This window comes from Petaurus breviceps, unplaced genomic scaffold, assembly GCF_028583685.1.
Source record: "Petaurus breviceps papuanus isolate PSGF00001 unplaced genomic scaffold, PetGlider_PUasm1.0 90977, whole genome shotgun sequence".
In the NCBI taxonomy this organism is placed as follows: Eukaryota; Metazoa; Chordata; class Mammalia; order Diprotodontia; family Petauridae; genus Petaurus; species Petaurus breviceps.
In genome coordinates, this window is record NW_027187391.1 from 13,845,731 (window position 1) to 13,862,230 (window position 16,500).

The window sequence follows — 16,500 nt, forward strand, 5'->3', positions numbered from 1 at the left end:
TAGGTCCTTTCACCTTTTTTTTTATGTCATTGGGAAATAGACCTAGTACTAGTATTGCTGGACCAAAAGGTATGCACAGTATTATAGCCCTTTGGGCACAGTTCCAAATGACTCTCCAGACTGGTTGGATCAGTTTACAAATCTACCAACAGTGTGTTAGTGTCCCAGTTTTCCCACATCCTCTCCAATATCTAATATTTTCCTTTTTTGTCATGTTAGCCAGTCTGATAAGTGTAAGGTGGTACCTCAGAGTTGTTTTAATTTGAATCTTTCTAATCAGTAGTGATTTAGAGCATTTTTTAATATGACTATAGATAGCTTTGATTTCCTTGTCTGAAAACTGCCTGTTCATATCCTTTGGCAATTTATCAATTGGGGAGTGAATTGTATTTTTATAAATTTAACTCATCTCTCTATATATTTGAGAAATGAGGGCTTTATCAGAGATATTTGTTGCAAAATTTTCCCCCAGTTTTCTGCTTTTCTTGTAATTTTGGTTGTATTGGTTTTGTTTGTGCAAAAAGCTTTAATTTTATATAATCAAAATTATCTATTTTACATTTTATAATGCTCTGTATATCTTCTTTGGTCTTAAATTCTTCTCTTATGCATAAATCTGATAAACTATTCCATGATCTCTCTCTCTTTTTTTTTTTAAGCAATCGGGGTTAAGTAACTTGCTCAAGGTTACACGGCCAGTTATTTCTGGGTGTGGTGCTGAGTATCTGAGCCCAGATTTGATCCCCAGGTCATCCCGACACTGGAGCCGGTGCTCTTACTTGGTCAGCCACCTGGCCGCCCCATCCATAATCTCTTAATTTGCTTATGATGTCACTCTTTATGTGTAAATTATATATCCATTGCTGCCCATCCTTTAAATCACCTAAGCATTATGTTAATAGCAATCAACCAATATTTTTTTCTTGAACCCTTCCTGATTATTCCTCCCCTCTAAGCAATAAACTCCAAAAGTTAGCCTGATACAACATTAGAATTGGAATGTCCATACTAGGAAGAAGTATAGTCATCATATATAAACAAGGGACTTTTTGTATGAAAACCTCAATTATCTATAATTTTGTGTTCTGATGTAGGCTTCCTAATGGACTCAGTCCTGTCATATCATGTTATTCTTATTGTTTATTTTACCTGGATTTGTAATTCCATTGGTTTAAGAAACTCCCTCTCCCAGTGCAGATCTGCAAATCTGTAATTTATATCCTTACAAAGTTCTTTAGTACAGTGGGAGGTTAAGCAATTTGCCTTGTATGGGTCTGGGATAGAATTTGAACCCAGGGCATTCCTGTTAGGATCGAGAGGTCAACTCTCTATCCACTATGTCATACTTCCCCTAGTCTTAACACATAGTAACTCTAAACCTCAAAAAAAAAAAAAACCCAATCCTTTTTTGGTAACCTTTTTCCCCAACCTGAATTTCTAGAAGAAATCAAGGAACCTTAAACTGGAAGCCTAAAGCAAAATTTAGATGCTCAAGTGGGAGGAGAAAAAGCAGGGCTCGGATAAGAGAATATTGCATTTCTATAAAGAGCTACATGAAAAAAAAATAAAGAGCTAGATGTTTCCTTTTGAGATTTAGCATATCAGGTGAGAGCCTGTAATTCAGTGAATTGGAACGCTGGGATTTCGCAAGTCTCTACTCTTTCCCCTATTCAAGCTTACTTCTTTTTTTATCACTAAACTAGTCAGGCCAGTTTTTTTGAGATATAAAGATGCTAAGTTGTTGCTCCCTGATAATGTCACAAGACTGATCATGGGATAGAGATAGTATTGAAGGAATTGCAGTTGTTTCAGTAGCAAGCTTAAAGACTCTTTAACAAATGCTTCTATGTTCTTGAAAACTTTTTCTACTTGTAATTTTTTTTTCAAAATGGAATGAATTTCTCTTAAATTCATAAATTAATTACTAGTTAAACTTTATCTCCAGAATATTTTTTTATTTTAAAACCCTAACTTCATTTAATTTGCCTTTAACAAAAAACTTGATGCATCATGTGTTTATAGAAGAGATGGGTCTTAAGTTTAATTCAAATGTTTTTTAAGCACTTACTATGCCTGTTACTATTCTAGGCATTAAGAGATACAAATGCAATATAAGCAGCTTCTTTCTTCAAGATATTTACATTCTAAAGGTTGGGGGAATCAGGAGATACAACCTATCACAAGACAATAAATGCGAAACAATTCAAAATAATTTCAAATGGGAGAGAGTATTAATAAGGGAATGAGAGAGGATAGGAATAGACCTTTAGTTGGAGTTGGTGCCAGAGCTGTGCTTTCAAGGAACATAGAAACTCTATGAGGCTGAGGTGAGGAGAGAGTAACTATAATAAAAATCCCCTTTATGGAATATATTTCAGGAAAAGTACAGTTAATTGTTAACAAGAACAACGGAGGATGGACATGTCCCTTAACTTTGGTAACATAGCACTGTTATATTTGATCAGAATTTTGTTGCCTTTCCATGGTGATTTTAAGTTGCTATAGTCATAGTATATATTAATCCCCATTAAAAAATAATAGTAACAACCTCATTTTTACTTCCAGTCAGCTATCTAGAGGCAGGTTAGTGATTCAGTGGATAGAATACCGGGCATGGGGTCAAGAAGATCTAAGTTCAAATTCAGCCTCAGACACTTACTAGCTGTGTGACCTTGGGCAAGTCAGCTAGCCTCTGTCTTCCTTGGTTTCCTCTACCATAAAATGGAGCTAATAATAGCCTCCAGCCTCAAAAGGTTGTTATAAGGATCAGACAAGATAATATTAAAGCCCTTAGCCAGTGCCTGGCATGTAGTAAACACTATGTAAAGCTTATTCCCTTCCCTTCCCTTCTTCTTAGATAAAACCCTCAGGACTTGCTCACAAAGTTTAGTGTTAGTAAAGTTACTATTAGAATGACTTGTGTTTTGAGGCAACTAGGTAGCACAGTGGAAAAAGTTCTGCCCCCAAAGAAAGGAAGACCTGAGTTCAAATTTTAGCTTGTTATTGTTCATTCATGACCAATTCTTTATGATCCAATTTGGGGTTTTCTTGACAAAGATACTGGAGTGGAGTGCCATTTCATTCTCTGACTCATTTTACAGATAAGGAAACTGAGGCAAATAGGGTTAAGACTTGCCCTGGGTCACAGAGCTAGTAAGTATCTGAGGCTGGATTTGAACTCAGATCTTTCTAACTCCAAGCCTGGGATTCTATCTGCTGTTCCATCATCACTCAACCCCTGTTTGCCTCATTTTCTTTGAACTGTAAAATGGGAATAATAAAAGCAACCCATCTGCCATGGTTGTTGTGAGCATCAAATGCAATAATATTTATAAAGCACTTAGCACAACAGAGTAGGTGCCATATAAAATGTGAGGTATTGTTATTATTTTTCATTTTATGTATTTTTCAAAATAGTTTCAAGGACATTTATCTCCTTTTAGCTTCTGAACACTGAGAGAGGTAAAAGAAGGTTGCTTGTGATGAAGTAATGAACAGAATTCAGGTGATTTACTCAAAATATATAGTTCATAGTGAGAGCCAGGAACCATTTTACAGTAGAAAAAAAAACTGAGGAAGACAAAAGACTTAAGTGATTTGCCCAGGGTCACACAGCTAGTAAGTTTCTGAGGCTGAATTTGTACTTAGGTCTTCCTGACTCCAAGCCCAATGCTGTATCCACTGAGTTACCTACCTGCCTCTTAGAGAGCTAACTGGAAGTAAAAATGAGGATGTTATTATTTTTTAATCAGGATTAATATAGTACAAGCTAGGTCTTTTGACTCCTAGCCTGGTGCTATTGTAAATAGCAATACCAATGGCTGAAAGCTGCTAGAGATCTTGTCAAGGGATGGCTAACCCTCTTCTGTGTTGACTGGCGACATTGCTGATAACTGAAATTTCTATAATACTTGAGGGTTTACCAAGGTCCTTTGCTTGTATCTTCTCATTGGATCCTCATACATCTCTTAAGATATGGGAGATAATAGTATACCCTCCTTCTAGGTATTTGAAGAAACCTTATTTTTATCTCGTGATAGACTTTTTTTGGAATTTTCTAAAAATAAAGTCCTGCTCAAGTGTGTCTGCTTAATGCCAGAGTTGGTCTGGTTGGTATTCGGGTGCAAAAGAGAGGGTGCTATAGAAAAGGGGTATTTATTTCCCCTACAACTTAATGCCATTTTGGTGTGCAGCATTACAATTGTACAATTACAGTATCGCAACACAAAATGTGTATTACAGCAAGACCTTGGTGGGAAGGAGGGCAGTACACCCCAGGGATTTTATGTACTTTAGGAATAAGTGTTGGGGACTTTTGTTATAGTAACCTTTATTAGTAGTAAATGATCCCTTTGTCAGCCAGCATGATGTTTCTTTTAGTTTTGCCACCAGGTGGCAGCAAACACACACACAAAAGTATTAATTCGTCTAATAGTCTAAAACCATGTAGCTCTCCTTCATTGAACAGTATATTCACTAAAATACTAAAAGTATAGAGGGTAGCTAAAAGATATTTTTTTTGGATTATTGGATATGTGGATTTGAGTTAATCATACTGAAATTTATATCTAAAAATAAATTCTTAACTTTTGGGGGTCTTAGCCCTCCCTTGTCAGTCTGTTTAAACCTATGGATCCATTCTCAGAATGTTATGTTTAAATATATAAAATAAAATACATAAGGTGACAAAGTAATACAGCTATATTGAAATAAAGATGTATTTTTTTTCCTAATTGAAATTTACCAGCTCCTGAAAATCTTTACATTTAGGGATCTGTGAACTCCATGTTAAGCACTCCAATCATATCGATAATGTTGACTTAAAATGTGTGTGTGTGTGTGTGTGTGTAAATTATTAAAATTCCTGTTAATAGAAAGGAATTAATGACATGACTGGTACAAAGTAGTGGTTTAATTAGATTTGTTGTCCTAATTTTTATAGAGAAGGAATATATAAATGCATTGAAAAGCTTGTTAATGAAAAGAATGCAGTGGTGAATCCTGTAAGGGGAAGATTGTTGCCACATGAATAAATAGAATTTTTTTATTTGAAAATTTTGATTTTCTTAGATTTCATTAGAATTTTCACTAATACTTTAAATAAATCTGTTCTGAAATTCGTAGCATCTTCGTAGTAATACCTTATGTTTACATAGTACTTGGTAGCTCACAAAATACCTTTTTCACAACAATGCAGTGATGTGGGAAGTGCAGATATTATTATCTCCATTTTATAGATAAAACAAGGCAGGGCTCAGAGAAATCATAACTGCCTCCTATTCATGTAGCTAGTAAATATCAGAAATACATCTTGAACCATCATCTGATTTCAATTTCAGTTTTCTCTCTCATAGATCAACTCTTTCAACCACCAATCTATTGTCAAGTGCTGATCTGTGACAAATTTTTACTACTAAGAGGTCTTACTTATTAAGTTCCATTTATTTGTAATGTTTATAATAATTATGTAGCTATAAAATATATTTACAAATTGTTCATATATAACAATTGTTTAATTATTTCTACATTCTTTATTAAAATATATTTATTTGTAATTTTCTATTTATTTTTCCTGGGCTTGTGATTTCACCAGTATAGGCCACTTTCAGGTGAGGAAACTTATTTTAACCAAAGCATATCTGCAAGTATTCTTTACGTTATAAGCTTAAAGAATTAATTGTCTGGCATACTTGGAGGTTAAGTGATTTGTCCAGGTAACACAGTCTATGTCAGAAACAGGTGCTCTCTGCCACTGCAGTAACTTTTTATGGTGAAGATGAGTCTTCCTGATTCCAAGCCCAGTGCTCTATCCACTGCACCATCTAGTTGCCCTAATAGCCGTTTAATAAATGTTGAATTAATTTGATCAGTGTGCTGTCCAGAGTTTGGTTAACAAGAAGGAACAAGCAAAGATTGGGGTGGCAAAGGAAACATCACATCCTTTTCAAGTAGTTCTGTTACATGTTTTGCAAACTTTGAAGTACTACATAAGTATTAACCTTTATTGTTTTTGACCCTGTTTTCTGGAAAGGAATTATATACAGTCTATCTTGTCTGTGGGTAATGATCATTTTATAAGCCAGTACTCCAAGAAGAAAAATAATAATGTTGGGATCAAAGACTAGTTCAGACAACTTCGATCTAGGATCTTAGAATAGTATGAAATGGTATCTGAATAGTACAAGGGTGGTCCTAAATTATATGTGACCAGGTACCTTTTTGCATAATAGAATTCCAGTCTTTCAGAAAATGGAAAATATATTACAGTCATAAGGAGATATCCTTAATGGGAAAACATGTGGATACATGATTTAGATATAAAGACTGATACTATAAGCAAAGTAGGAGAGCAAGAAATAATTTACCTGTGAGATTTATATAGAAGAGAGGAATTTATTTTTTGTTTGTTTGGTTGGATTTTTTGGAGGGGGGAGGGCAGGGCAATTGGGGTTAAGTGACTTGCCGAAGGTCACATAGCTAGTAAGGGTTAAGTGTCTGAGGCCAGATTTGAACTTAGGTTCCCTTGACTCCGGGGCTGGTGCTCTATTTGCTGCACCACCTAGCCACTCTGAAGAGAAGAATTTATGATGAAACAAGAGATAGAATACATTATGATATGTAAAATGGATGATTTTTATTACATTAAATTGAAAAGTTTTTGCACAAACAAACCAATGCAGACAAAATTAGAAGGAAAGCAGAAAGCTAGGAAACAATTTTTATAGCATCTCTGATAATGGCCTCATTTCTAAAATATGTTGAGAACTGAGTCAAATTTATATGAATACGAGTCATTCCCCAGTTGAGAAATGGTCAAAATGAACAGGCAATTTTCAGATGAAGAAATTAAAGCTCTCTATATTCATATGAAAAAAATGGTCTAAATCACTTTTGATTACAGAAATGCAAATCAAAACAACTCTGAGGTACCAAACCACACCTATCAGATTGACTAATGTGATAAAACAGGAAAATGATCAATGTTGGGGAAGATGTGGGAAAATTAGAACACGAATGCATTGTTGATGGAGATGTGAACTGATCCAACTGTTCTGGAGAACATTTTAGAACTATGCCCAAAGAGCTATAAAACTGTGCATACCTTTTGATCTAGCAATACCACTTCTAGGGTTATATCCAAAGAGATCATTAAAAAAAGGTGAAAGGACCCACAGGTATAAAAATATTTATAACAGCTCTTTTTGTGGTGGCGAAGAATTAGAAATTGAAGGGATGTTCATCAACTGGGAAATGGTTGAACAAGTTGTGGTATATGAATGTAGTGTAATGCTATTGTGCTATAAGAAATGATTAGCAGACCTACTTCAGAAAAACCTGGAAATACCTATATGAACTGATACTGAGTAAAGTGAGCAGAACAAGAGAACATTGTAGATAGTAATAGCCACAATGTTCAATAACTAACTTAGATAGACTTAGCTCCTTCTCAGCAGTGCAAGGATCTAAGACAACTCCAGAAGACTCACTATGGAAAATGCTCCCCACATTCAGAGAAAGAACTTTGGAGTCTGAATGAAGATGGAACTGTACTATTTGCTCGCCCTCTCTCTCTTTTTTTTTTTGTTATTTTGTTTTGTTTCTTCTTTGTTGTGGTTCTTCCCATTGTTCTTATTCTTCTTTACAACATGACTATATGAATATATGTTTAAAATGAATGTATATATAGATCCTATATCAGATTACATGCTGTCTTAGGGAGGGAGTAGGGGAGAGAGTAGAAAATTTAGAACTCAAGGTCTTATGGAAGTGAATGTTGAAAACTAAAAATAAGTAAATTAATTTTTTTTAATGGGAAAACAGGTCAAAAATAGAAAATTCTTCCCAGTGTTCAGAGAGGGAAACAAAAGTCAACTGTAAAAAAGTCTGATTTTTTTTTAAACCATCAAAGTAGAAATAGTTACTGTGAGCTTTGTGTGTTGTGTGTGTGTGTGTGTGTGTTTGTGCTTTCTGCTAGTAGTCATAGTTTTCAATCTTTGCTTGGAAACAGAACTCATTGCATCATCTTCTTTTGCCAATAAAGAAATGAAATGTAATTTGTAGAATAATTTCCAAAATTGCCTTTGGGAATTAGAATATCACCATTCCCTCTGACCTATAAAAAAATGAATAGATGATGACCATTGCAAAGTATTTAAGGCCTATGAATAAATCACTCATTTCAAAAGAAAAGAGGGTACAGGATTTTTTTCTCTTAGGAGTGAGTGAAACCTCACTACTTTGAAGATGGTTTTAACAGCTTATTTCCATTTGACATTTATTTATGCACATATAAAACTAGAAGACTTGCCCTTTACTGGAGAGCTGACACTCTTTAATGGAGCCGTTGTAAGCTATAGATACCTAAGCACAGTACTGTTTTTAACTTAAATTCTCTTACTCTGTTTAACTTTCATGGTAATACTCAGAATACAAACAAGCATCAAAAGCAAAATTGCAACCCAGTAGCTACTTTGGTAAGATTGACTTATTTACATATTCTATAATCTCGGTATTAATTATGGAAGCATTGCACTATTTGTCTCAACTATAAACATTCATATTCCAATTTCCCATTACCATAAGTTCTACATCACTGCCCAGTAATGTTTATTTTTAGTTCTGTCTAAGCAAAAAAAAAATGTGAAAAAGATGAAGAAAGTTTATAAGAAATGTATCTGAGCCTTCATAGTTCCAGTCTGCCATCTTTAGATTTCTATTAGGATAGAGGTATAACAAAGAAAATGAATCTGAAATGACCTGAAAATCTTTTATCCATTATTTTTAAATTCTTTCCTCATAACACAGAAGAACTGAGATACTAAAAAATAGCAAAATTGATAGGCTCAAATTTCATCTGTCTTGTCCAACCCTAAGTGATAGAGCATATTTACAAGTCACAGTTTTTTACATGATTCTCCAATAGCCCTATAAGGCAGCATGAGTATTACTATCCCCATTTTAGAGATGAAGAGACTGAGGTTGAGTGACTAGCCACACAGCTAATAAATGGAAGGCAGCTTTGGAGCTTGTTTTGTACAGTTTCTGTCACCTGCTGGCTGGATTTAAAAAAAATTGTAAAATAGGTCAGGGCAGTGCTGGGCCTGGAGTCAGGAAGAGCTGAGTTCAAATTCAGCCTCAGATACTTACTAGCTGTGTGACCTTAGGCAAGTTACCTGACCTGTTTGCTTCAGTTTCCTCATCTGTCAGATGCACTAAAGAAGGAAATGACAAACCACTCCAGTATCTCTGCCTAGAAAACCCCAAACAGGATCACAAAGTACGCAAATGAAATGACTAAACCACATAAAAATAGGGCAATGGAATCCAGCTGTGAGAGAGATGAGGCAGGCTGGGAAGAATAAAGCCTGCTTTCCTTGTCATTTGGTCACTATTTGTAAAGTGTTGGAATCTCAGTGAATCTGCTGATAACTAAATGAAGTATTAGGGCAGTGGAGCAGTAACTAGGAATATTTTTAGCTGGGGCAGGATCTGATGGAGAGAGTATGAAGGGATGGTGGTAACTTGCCTAACATTAAATATTCAGCAAGTGAAAGACCTGGGATTTGAACCTACAGCCAGTGTTCTTTCTGCTCTACCATATCACTTTGTGGATGTAGAAATTGCAGCTTAGAGAGATAGAGTCCAGGTCACATGTCAGGTGAGTGGTAGAGCCAGGATGATTCCTATTTTTAAGTAGCTGAAGGGCTATCGTGCATTAAAGGGATTGGACTCATTCTGCTTGATGCAAAAGGATTCATTGTCTCCAGAAAGACAGATTTAGTCTTGAAGAAAGGGGGGAGGGGACTTCTTAACAATTAGATCGGCATAATAAGTAGGTGTGAAGATTGAGACACTGCTAGTGGTTAAAGCAGTTAGTGAATAAGATTGCAAAAAGAGGGGGAGGCAGAAGAGGAAAGGCTCAGAATACTAAAGGAATCAGGAAGAGCAGCCAATGAACAAGAGAAAAAAGAGGTAACTGGGGGCAGCAGAATGAGATCAGGTCATTGAGGAAAATGTTCAGCAGTGTCTAATAGTGCAGGAGAGATCTATGAAAAGTGATTTACTCAGAAAATAATGATTTTAATGCTCATTAATACATAATTCTCATAAGGTAGTGATAATGAAACTTGATTTACTCATAAAGAAATCATTGGTGATCTTTGAGAAAATAGGTTCAGTAGAATGAGGGAGGGGACTGGAAGTCAAACTGTTCAATGAATGGCATGGATGTGGGAAGCATCAAATAGAAAAATGTGGGGCAGCCAATTGATGCCATAGAATGCTTGAAGAAAGTTCTCCCTCTGTCCCAGCAAAGAGCATTTATATAAGCAGATAGGAATGAAACTGTGGAAATTGAGAGTAAAGGGGTGTGGGGGGAGCAGAAAGACGGAGAGGCGGGGGGAGAGAGAGACAGAGAGAGAGAGAGAGAGAGACGGGGGGGGGGGGGGGAGAGAGAGAGAGACGGGGAGGGGGGGGGAGAGAGAGAGGAATTGGGAGAGGGAGAGAAAGTATTATAGCTAGGTCACCAAAAAGTGGAAGAAAATGAAATCAAGGTGGTAGGCAGAGGGTTTAGATATGGAGTTGTATAGGATATTGGACTCCATAAATTACAAAGTTGCTTACAGCACTAGGATTAAAGGAAAATTAGCTCTGAGTAATGATTCAGGCATAAAACCTGCCTGCTGCAATTCAGTTCATAGCTAAATTTGCATGTATTAAAAATACTAATAAAAATAGTTTTGATTCAGGCGATTCTGAAGTAATGTTTCTTAACTAGCAGCTGAACTATTTGTGAAATGGAGACCTCATTGAGAGAGAATTCCCAGTACAACATGGGCTTTCCACATTTATTTGATTGAATATTTCACATGGCTCACTGTAACAATAAAGCAATATTCTACATAAAATAATTTATTGACTTGGGTCTTTTTTTTCCTCATTCTTTCTAATAGCTGCGGAAATACAAAGGTCTTTGAATCAACTTGGAACACCTCAAGACTCACCTGAATTGAGGCAACAACTGTAAGTGTTTTTTTTTCCTCTCCAACAACCAAACAAATCCATTTTTTTAGTTATTTTCAATATAGTATGTTATTTGCAGTATATGCTACTTAGGGCTTAGTTTAAGGAGAAGAATATGAAATGAAATGCAAGCTTTTCCATTAAAATCCATTATTGCTCTTTTTTTTTAAATTGCATCATTCCAAAGTTGGATACAAAGTTTATATTTGGGAAATGTTTTAAGATAAACAGTCTTTTTAGCAAATGATTGTGATACCCATTTAATAGGCCTTTGCTTTTTAAAAAGAAACAAGTGGTTTCAGGCTCTTTTAGTAGAACCATGGGCATCTTGGTTCACCTTCAGGGCAAGTTCTCATCTAATTCTGGGATTGCTTTGAAGAACCATCTAGAAGACTTCTGGTAGGTTTCAGAGAAGCCCATTATGCCTGAAGGGACCAAAGGGCTCTCTCTACATAGGCTGCTATAGACTTGATGGGGAGAAATTAGATTCCAGGAAAGGATGTAAAAGTCAAATGGCAGCCACCTTCATACATCTTATTTTTGTGATACTACATCACCTTACTTACATGGTGGGTTTGCTCTACCCTAGAATGTTGTTTTTGATACTAGAAGTCACTGAATTTTTAATTAGTTGGAAACATTAAATGTGAATAGTCTCGAGAGCTTCTGGTTTACTATTATTAGTGTTTTCAAGAGAGTGAATTATATATAGAACACTATTTGAGATAGATAATGGGGGATTCATTCTGTATATATTCATATACATACTTATTGTCTTCTATATTAAAACGTGAGAAAATCAAATGTTGATTTTATATTTGATTCCATTCTGTAATTGATTGCATTCTGTAACTGCCTGAGCCATGTTTCTTTGTGTCCGAGTTAAGTCCAGAAGTTCGGTTTTCCTCTCTTAAGTTTTAAAAGTTGTTTTCCTATAAATCTCTTCAATGGAAAGAAAACCATTAGCTCTGTACTACTAGCTGCCCTTATACAACTAAAAGAAATCTGTTATCCTTGAAGGGTATAGGTGGATGCCGAGGAGTCTGGTCTATTATCTCTGCAACTGACTGTCCTTCAAGAAAGTGTGGTCTGTTATCACCAGGCCACTAACCATGCAGGTGGACACCACCATTGAGCTTTCTATAACAACAAGATGGAAGGAAGCTTTATTGTTAGCCCTGAATTCCAGACTGCCATCCAATCATATCATTTTCCATCATCTATGATGCTTCAGACTTTGTAACCAATCATATTGTTTTCCACCTGTAACTTCTTGTTCTTTGTTTCCTTGTGTTTTCAACAACTCTATGAAGGCTAGTAAGCTCTATCTTGTGGTCTTGGCTTGCTTTGGAGTCCAGGACCATTTTATTATCGGCTACTAGTCTCACCAATAAAATCAATGTGCTGTAAACTTTATTGCCTCAGTTTACCTTAATTTTTAAACATAATAAATGTAAGGTTCTTATGAGTAGAGATTGTGTCCTTCATTGTAATTTTATTTCCAGTGGGCACGTACTAGGCACTTAACAAATGCTTATTCATTGATAGGTGGATGGGGTCCAAGTCTGGGAGTCAAGATACTTGTTCCTTTTCTTTCTTGGTAACTCCCATGGATAAATCACTTTCCTACTTTGGGGGCCTCAGTTCTTCATTTGTAAAATGAAATACTGAACCTCTATGTTCCCTCCCAATTCTAATGTTCTATGATTCTAGTGAGATTTTATAGAATTAAAATAATTTTAGGAATTATTTTTCAGAGAAATGACAATCTTAAGTAAATAAACTTAACATTCCATAGCCAACATAGAGGCAAAAGAAGTAAAACTTAGAAAATAGAGAAAAAGAAGAGGATAAACAATAGTGACAAGTGTGACTCGACAATTTGACTATCACTTGCTTCAATACTATCATCTTAAATATTTAGTAAGAGGTGACTTTGCCAGGCACCATATTAGGTGCTGGAATCACAATAAAAAAAATTCCCATTCAAAAGAAACTTAAACTTTGTTGGGAGAATACAGCGTAAATATGTTGAAAATTAAATACAAAATATATTCATAGTAGACGAAAAGGTATTTTGAGGTGGAGGTGGAGACAATAGAAAATAGTGTAAGGAAAGTTTGAATTTGAAGTTTTAGAGGAAAACTCATGAAAACAAGGGGCTGCTAGATGGTACAATGGATGAAGCACTGGATCTAGAGTCAGGAAGATCCAAGTTCCAATCTAGCTTCTGATACTTACTAGCTGCGTGACCCTAGGCAAGTCACTTAACCCTTTTTACCTCAGTTTCCTTATCTGTAAAATGAACTGGAGAAGGAAATAGCAAACCACTCCAGTATCTTTGCCAAGATATTTCCAAATGGGGTCATGAAGAGTTGGACATGACTGAAACGACTAAACAACAACATGAAAATAAAGTAAAATTTAATGGGAGTGATGCATTTTATGGTTAAAACTGTTTCAATTATGTTAATAAGGAATTGAAGTCTTGAATGTTTAGAATTGAACTTTAAAGAATCATTAATAAATTACAGGATTTTATAATTTTGTTACTTTTAAAAATTGAAAAGACAAAGTCAGAATTTAAAGCAAGATTAGACTTTACCCCTTCCATTCTATTCATATCTAAGAATCCATTGTATTTAGGTTTAAAGATGGAAGGGACATAAAGAGATCATCCAAGCCAGCCCCTTCATTTTTCAGATGAGGGAACTAAGCAAGATCAAATGCCTTGTCCAGGGTAACCAAGGGAATAAGTAACAAAACCAAGATTATAACCAAAGTCTTCCAACTCCAAATCCAATTATATCCTAACACTGTCACTAGAGAGAGGAGATTTTCTTATAATTTTTCAATTTTATCAGGAATTTTAATATGAATAGTGTCTAGAACTGTGTCAGATACTAGGGTTAAAAATGCAATAAATTAAATAATCCCTACCCATAAAGAAGTAACATTCTAATGAGGGAAATAACAATTATATATGAGTATGTACAGAGTAAATTTCCTACACTCTATCTCAAATTGTAAAATTAGTGTTCTACATAAAATTAATTCTGTTGAAAACACTAATATTAAGCCAGCTGTTCTCTTAGGATTACTCACATTGAACATATATTCCAACTAATTAAAAATTCATTCACATCTACTGTCTAAAGCAGTATTTGGAACTGGATCAAAAAAATCCACCATCTAGTTGTAAGGTGCTGGAGTGCCACACAAGTAAAATATATTCAGATAATAAGAAATATTTGATTGTATGCTTCTTAGAAGTTGTTTAAGCAATCATTCACCTTTTTTTTTTCCTGTTGGGCTTCCTTGGCATGATTAGGAAATGCTAACAAAACTTCAGCAAGTTGATTAATATTTTCATATAGCAACTCATCAATCACCTGTCTCATGTTTAGTTATGCATGTGACAATGAGTGGAAATCTTCCCCAAGAATTTTTACCCCAGGGCCTTGAAATTTGATCAGAGTTTCTAAACTAAAAAAGAAGGAGGAAGGAGAAAACTACAGGGAGAATTCCATTAGTGATTTCCAGAAATTCATAGAAGTTCAAAGAAATTCAATAAATCCCATGAACTCATTTGTACACAGATATATCTTGACAGGAAAAAAAATAGGTGAGTTTGGGAAACATATCATAAAGCCAATGGAGAGGTATGACAGATAGTGATGGTGGACTCAGTTACCTGTACAGAATAAGTCTGTGCTTGGTCATTCTATGGCACTGTCACACCACATGGAGGGAAGATGGGATCTTATATACAGAAAGTTGGGGGAGGAATCTAGGAGTGGTCTAGAGGAAGAGTTTGGGGAGGGTCTTCAGGAGAAGTTAGATGAGGTCAAGGAGTTTGATTAAGGGGTGGGAAGTTGCTGGAGACTCCCTGGAGCCAACAGACAATGGTGGGCTAGGCCAGTTCAAGGATAGATTGATATTTTGATAGGCTCATTGGGTGGGAAGTAGATGGTCAGTGGAGGGCTAGGCTAGCAATAGAGGTCTGGTCCAGCCACAATGTAAGGCTTATGGCCTCATGCAAATGCTTCATCAAATGGGACAATTTAATCAGTTCAAGGGGGGTTCCCAGAGCCTGTATCTCAAAGATTCAAGGAGAGCTAAAGGGGGTTCCCAGAGCCTGCACCTCATCAATTCCACTTTAGAATTTGTGCTGGAGGAAGAATATATACAGATATAGTTACATGCACCCTAGATTATGGGAGATCAATTTTCAAAATATTCAAATAGAGAAAAGAAATTGTGCCTAATTTTTGCTAGGGACATTCAGTCTGGGAAAAATGAGAAACTCTCAAGAATGCAGAAGAGAAGGGAGAAATAAAAAACAAATCTAAAGAGATTGGAGAAGATTCACTGAGAAATATCCAATCATCTTAGGTAATTTTTAAAGACATACTCAGAAGATGGAAGCAATAGCAGTTAATGGAAGAAGATCACCAAAGTGTGAATTGGTCCTATGATAATAGTAACAGGTTTCATAAAACCAAGAATGAGCTGGTAAGGAAACCTAAGGACCAAAAGGGATTTTTAAAAATCTATTTTGGGGAAAATTTAAAAATGAAAGAGAAAGGACCACTGTTCAGGATGGATATGTCAATAACAAGTGACTAAGAGAAGGGAGAGCTGCTCAACTCATAGTTTGTTTCTTTTTGCTATGGCTAGCTATATATATGTATATGTATTTGTATATACACATGTGTATATATATATATACACATATATGCATAATATGTATTTTGTGTGTATCCCTGTAAGCTTTGCAAAGCATTATCCATTTATTAACATTTAATTTTCACAAGAGCCCTGGAAGAAAGGTGCTATTATTATTTCCATTTAACAGTGAGGAAACTGAAGCACAGAGAGGTTAAGTGACCTCATGGCTAAGTAAGTGTCTAAGACCAGATTTGAATTTAGGTCTTCCTGACTCCAAGTCCATCACTATATGTTGTGCTACCTAGTTTCTTTGCCAAGAAAAAAAAAAGACTCTTTGCAGGAAATGACAGAACAAAAGGGGCTGATAGAGACTGAGACAGACCTAGATTCCCCTTGATGAGCTCAAGTTGCGTAGTCAAACCCACCCTCCTAAATTTCTCCATTTCTTTCCATTCTCCCAGGTTTTCAGCCTTGGCATTATGCTCAACCCCTCCCTCTTCTTCACCCTGTATATCTAATCAGTAGCTAAATCTTGCCATTTCTAGTTCCACAATATCTGTCCCATCCAATCCCTTTTCTCTACTTACTTACACAACTATCACATTGGTTGCAGTGGTTTCCTAATTGGGCTCTCTTGTCTCACCTCTACCTACTTTAATCCACCTTTGGCAAATACTGCCAAAGTGATTTTTGCTTTGTGCAGTTTTACCCATCCCATTTCTCTACTGAATAAACTCCAGAGACTCCCTGTTTACTCTAGGATAAATAGAATAAACTCCTCTGTTTAACTTTTTAAAGCCCTGCACA

The 16,500-nt window shown here is 35.7% G+C and overlaps 1 protein-coding gene across 2 annotated transcripts in view; it reads left to right on the plus strand.

The window, feature by feature from the left end:
- The window catches only part of STX7 (syntaxin 7), a 63,475-nt gene that overhangs the window by 27,563 nt on the left and 19,412 nt on the right, over positions 1 to 16,500 (plus strand). For both annotated transcript variants that reach the window (XM_069077374.1, XM_069077373.1), the window contains exon 3: positions 10,953 to 11,022. In XM_069077374.1, the coding sequence (XP_068933475.1) occupies positions 10,953 to 11,022 (70 nt within the window). The remainder of the gene's footprint in view (positions 1 to 10,952; positions 11,023 to 16,500) is intronic.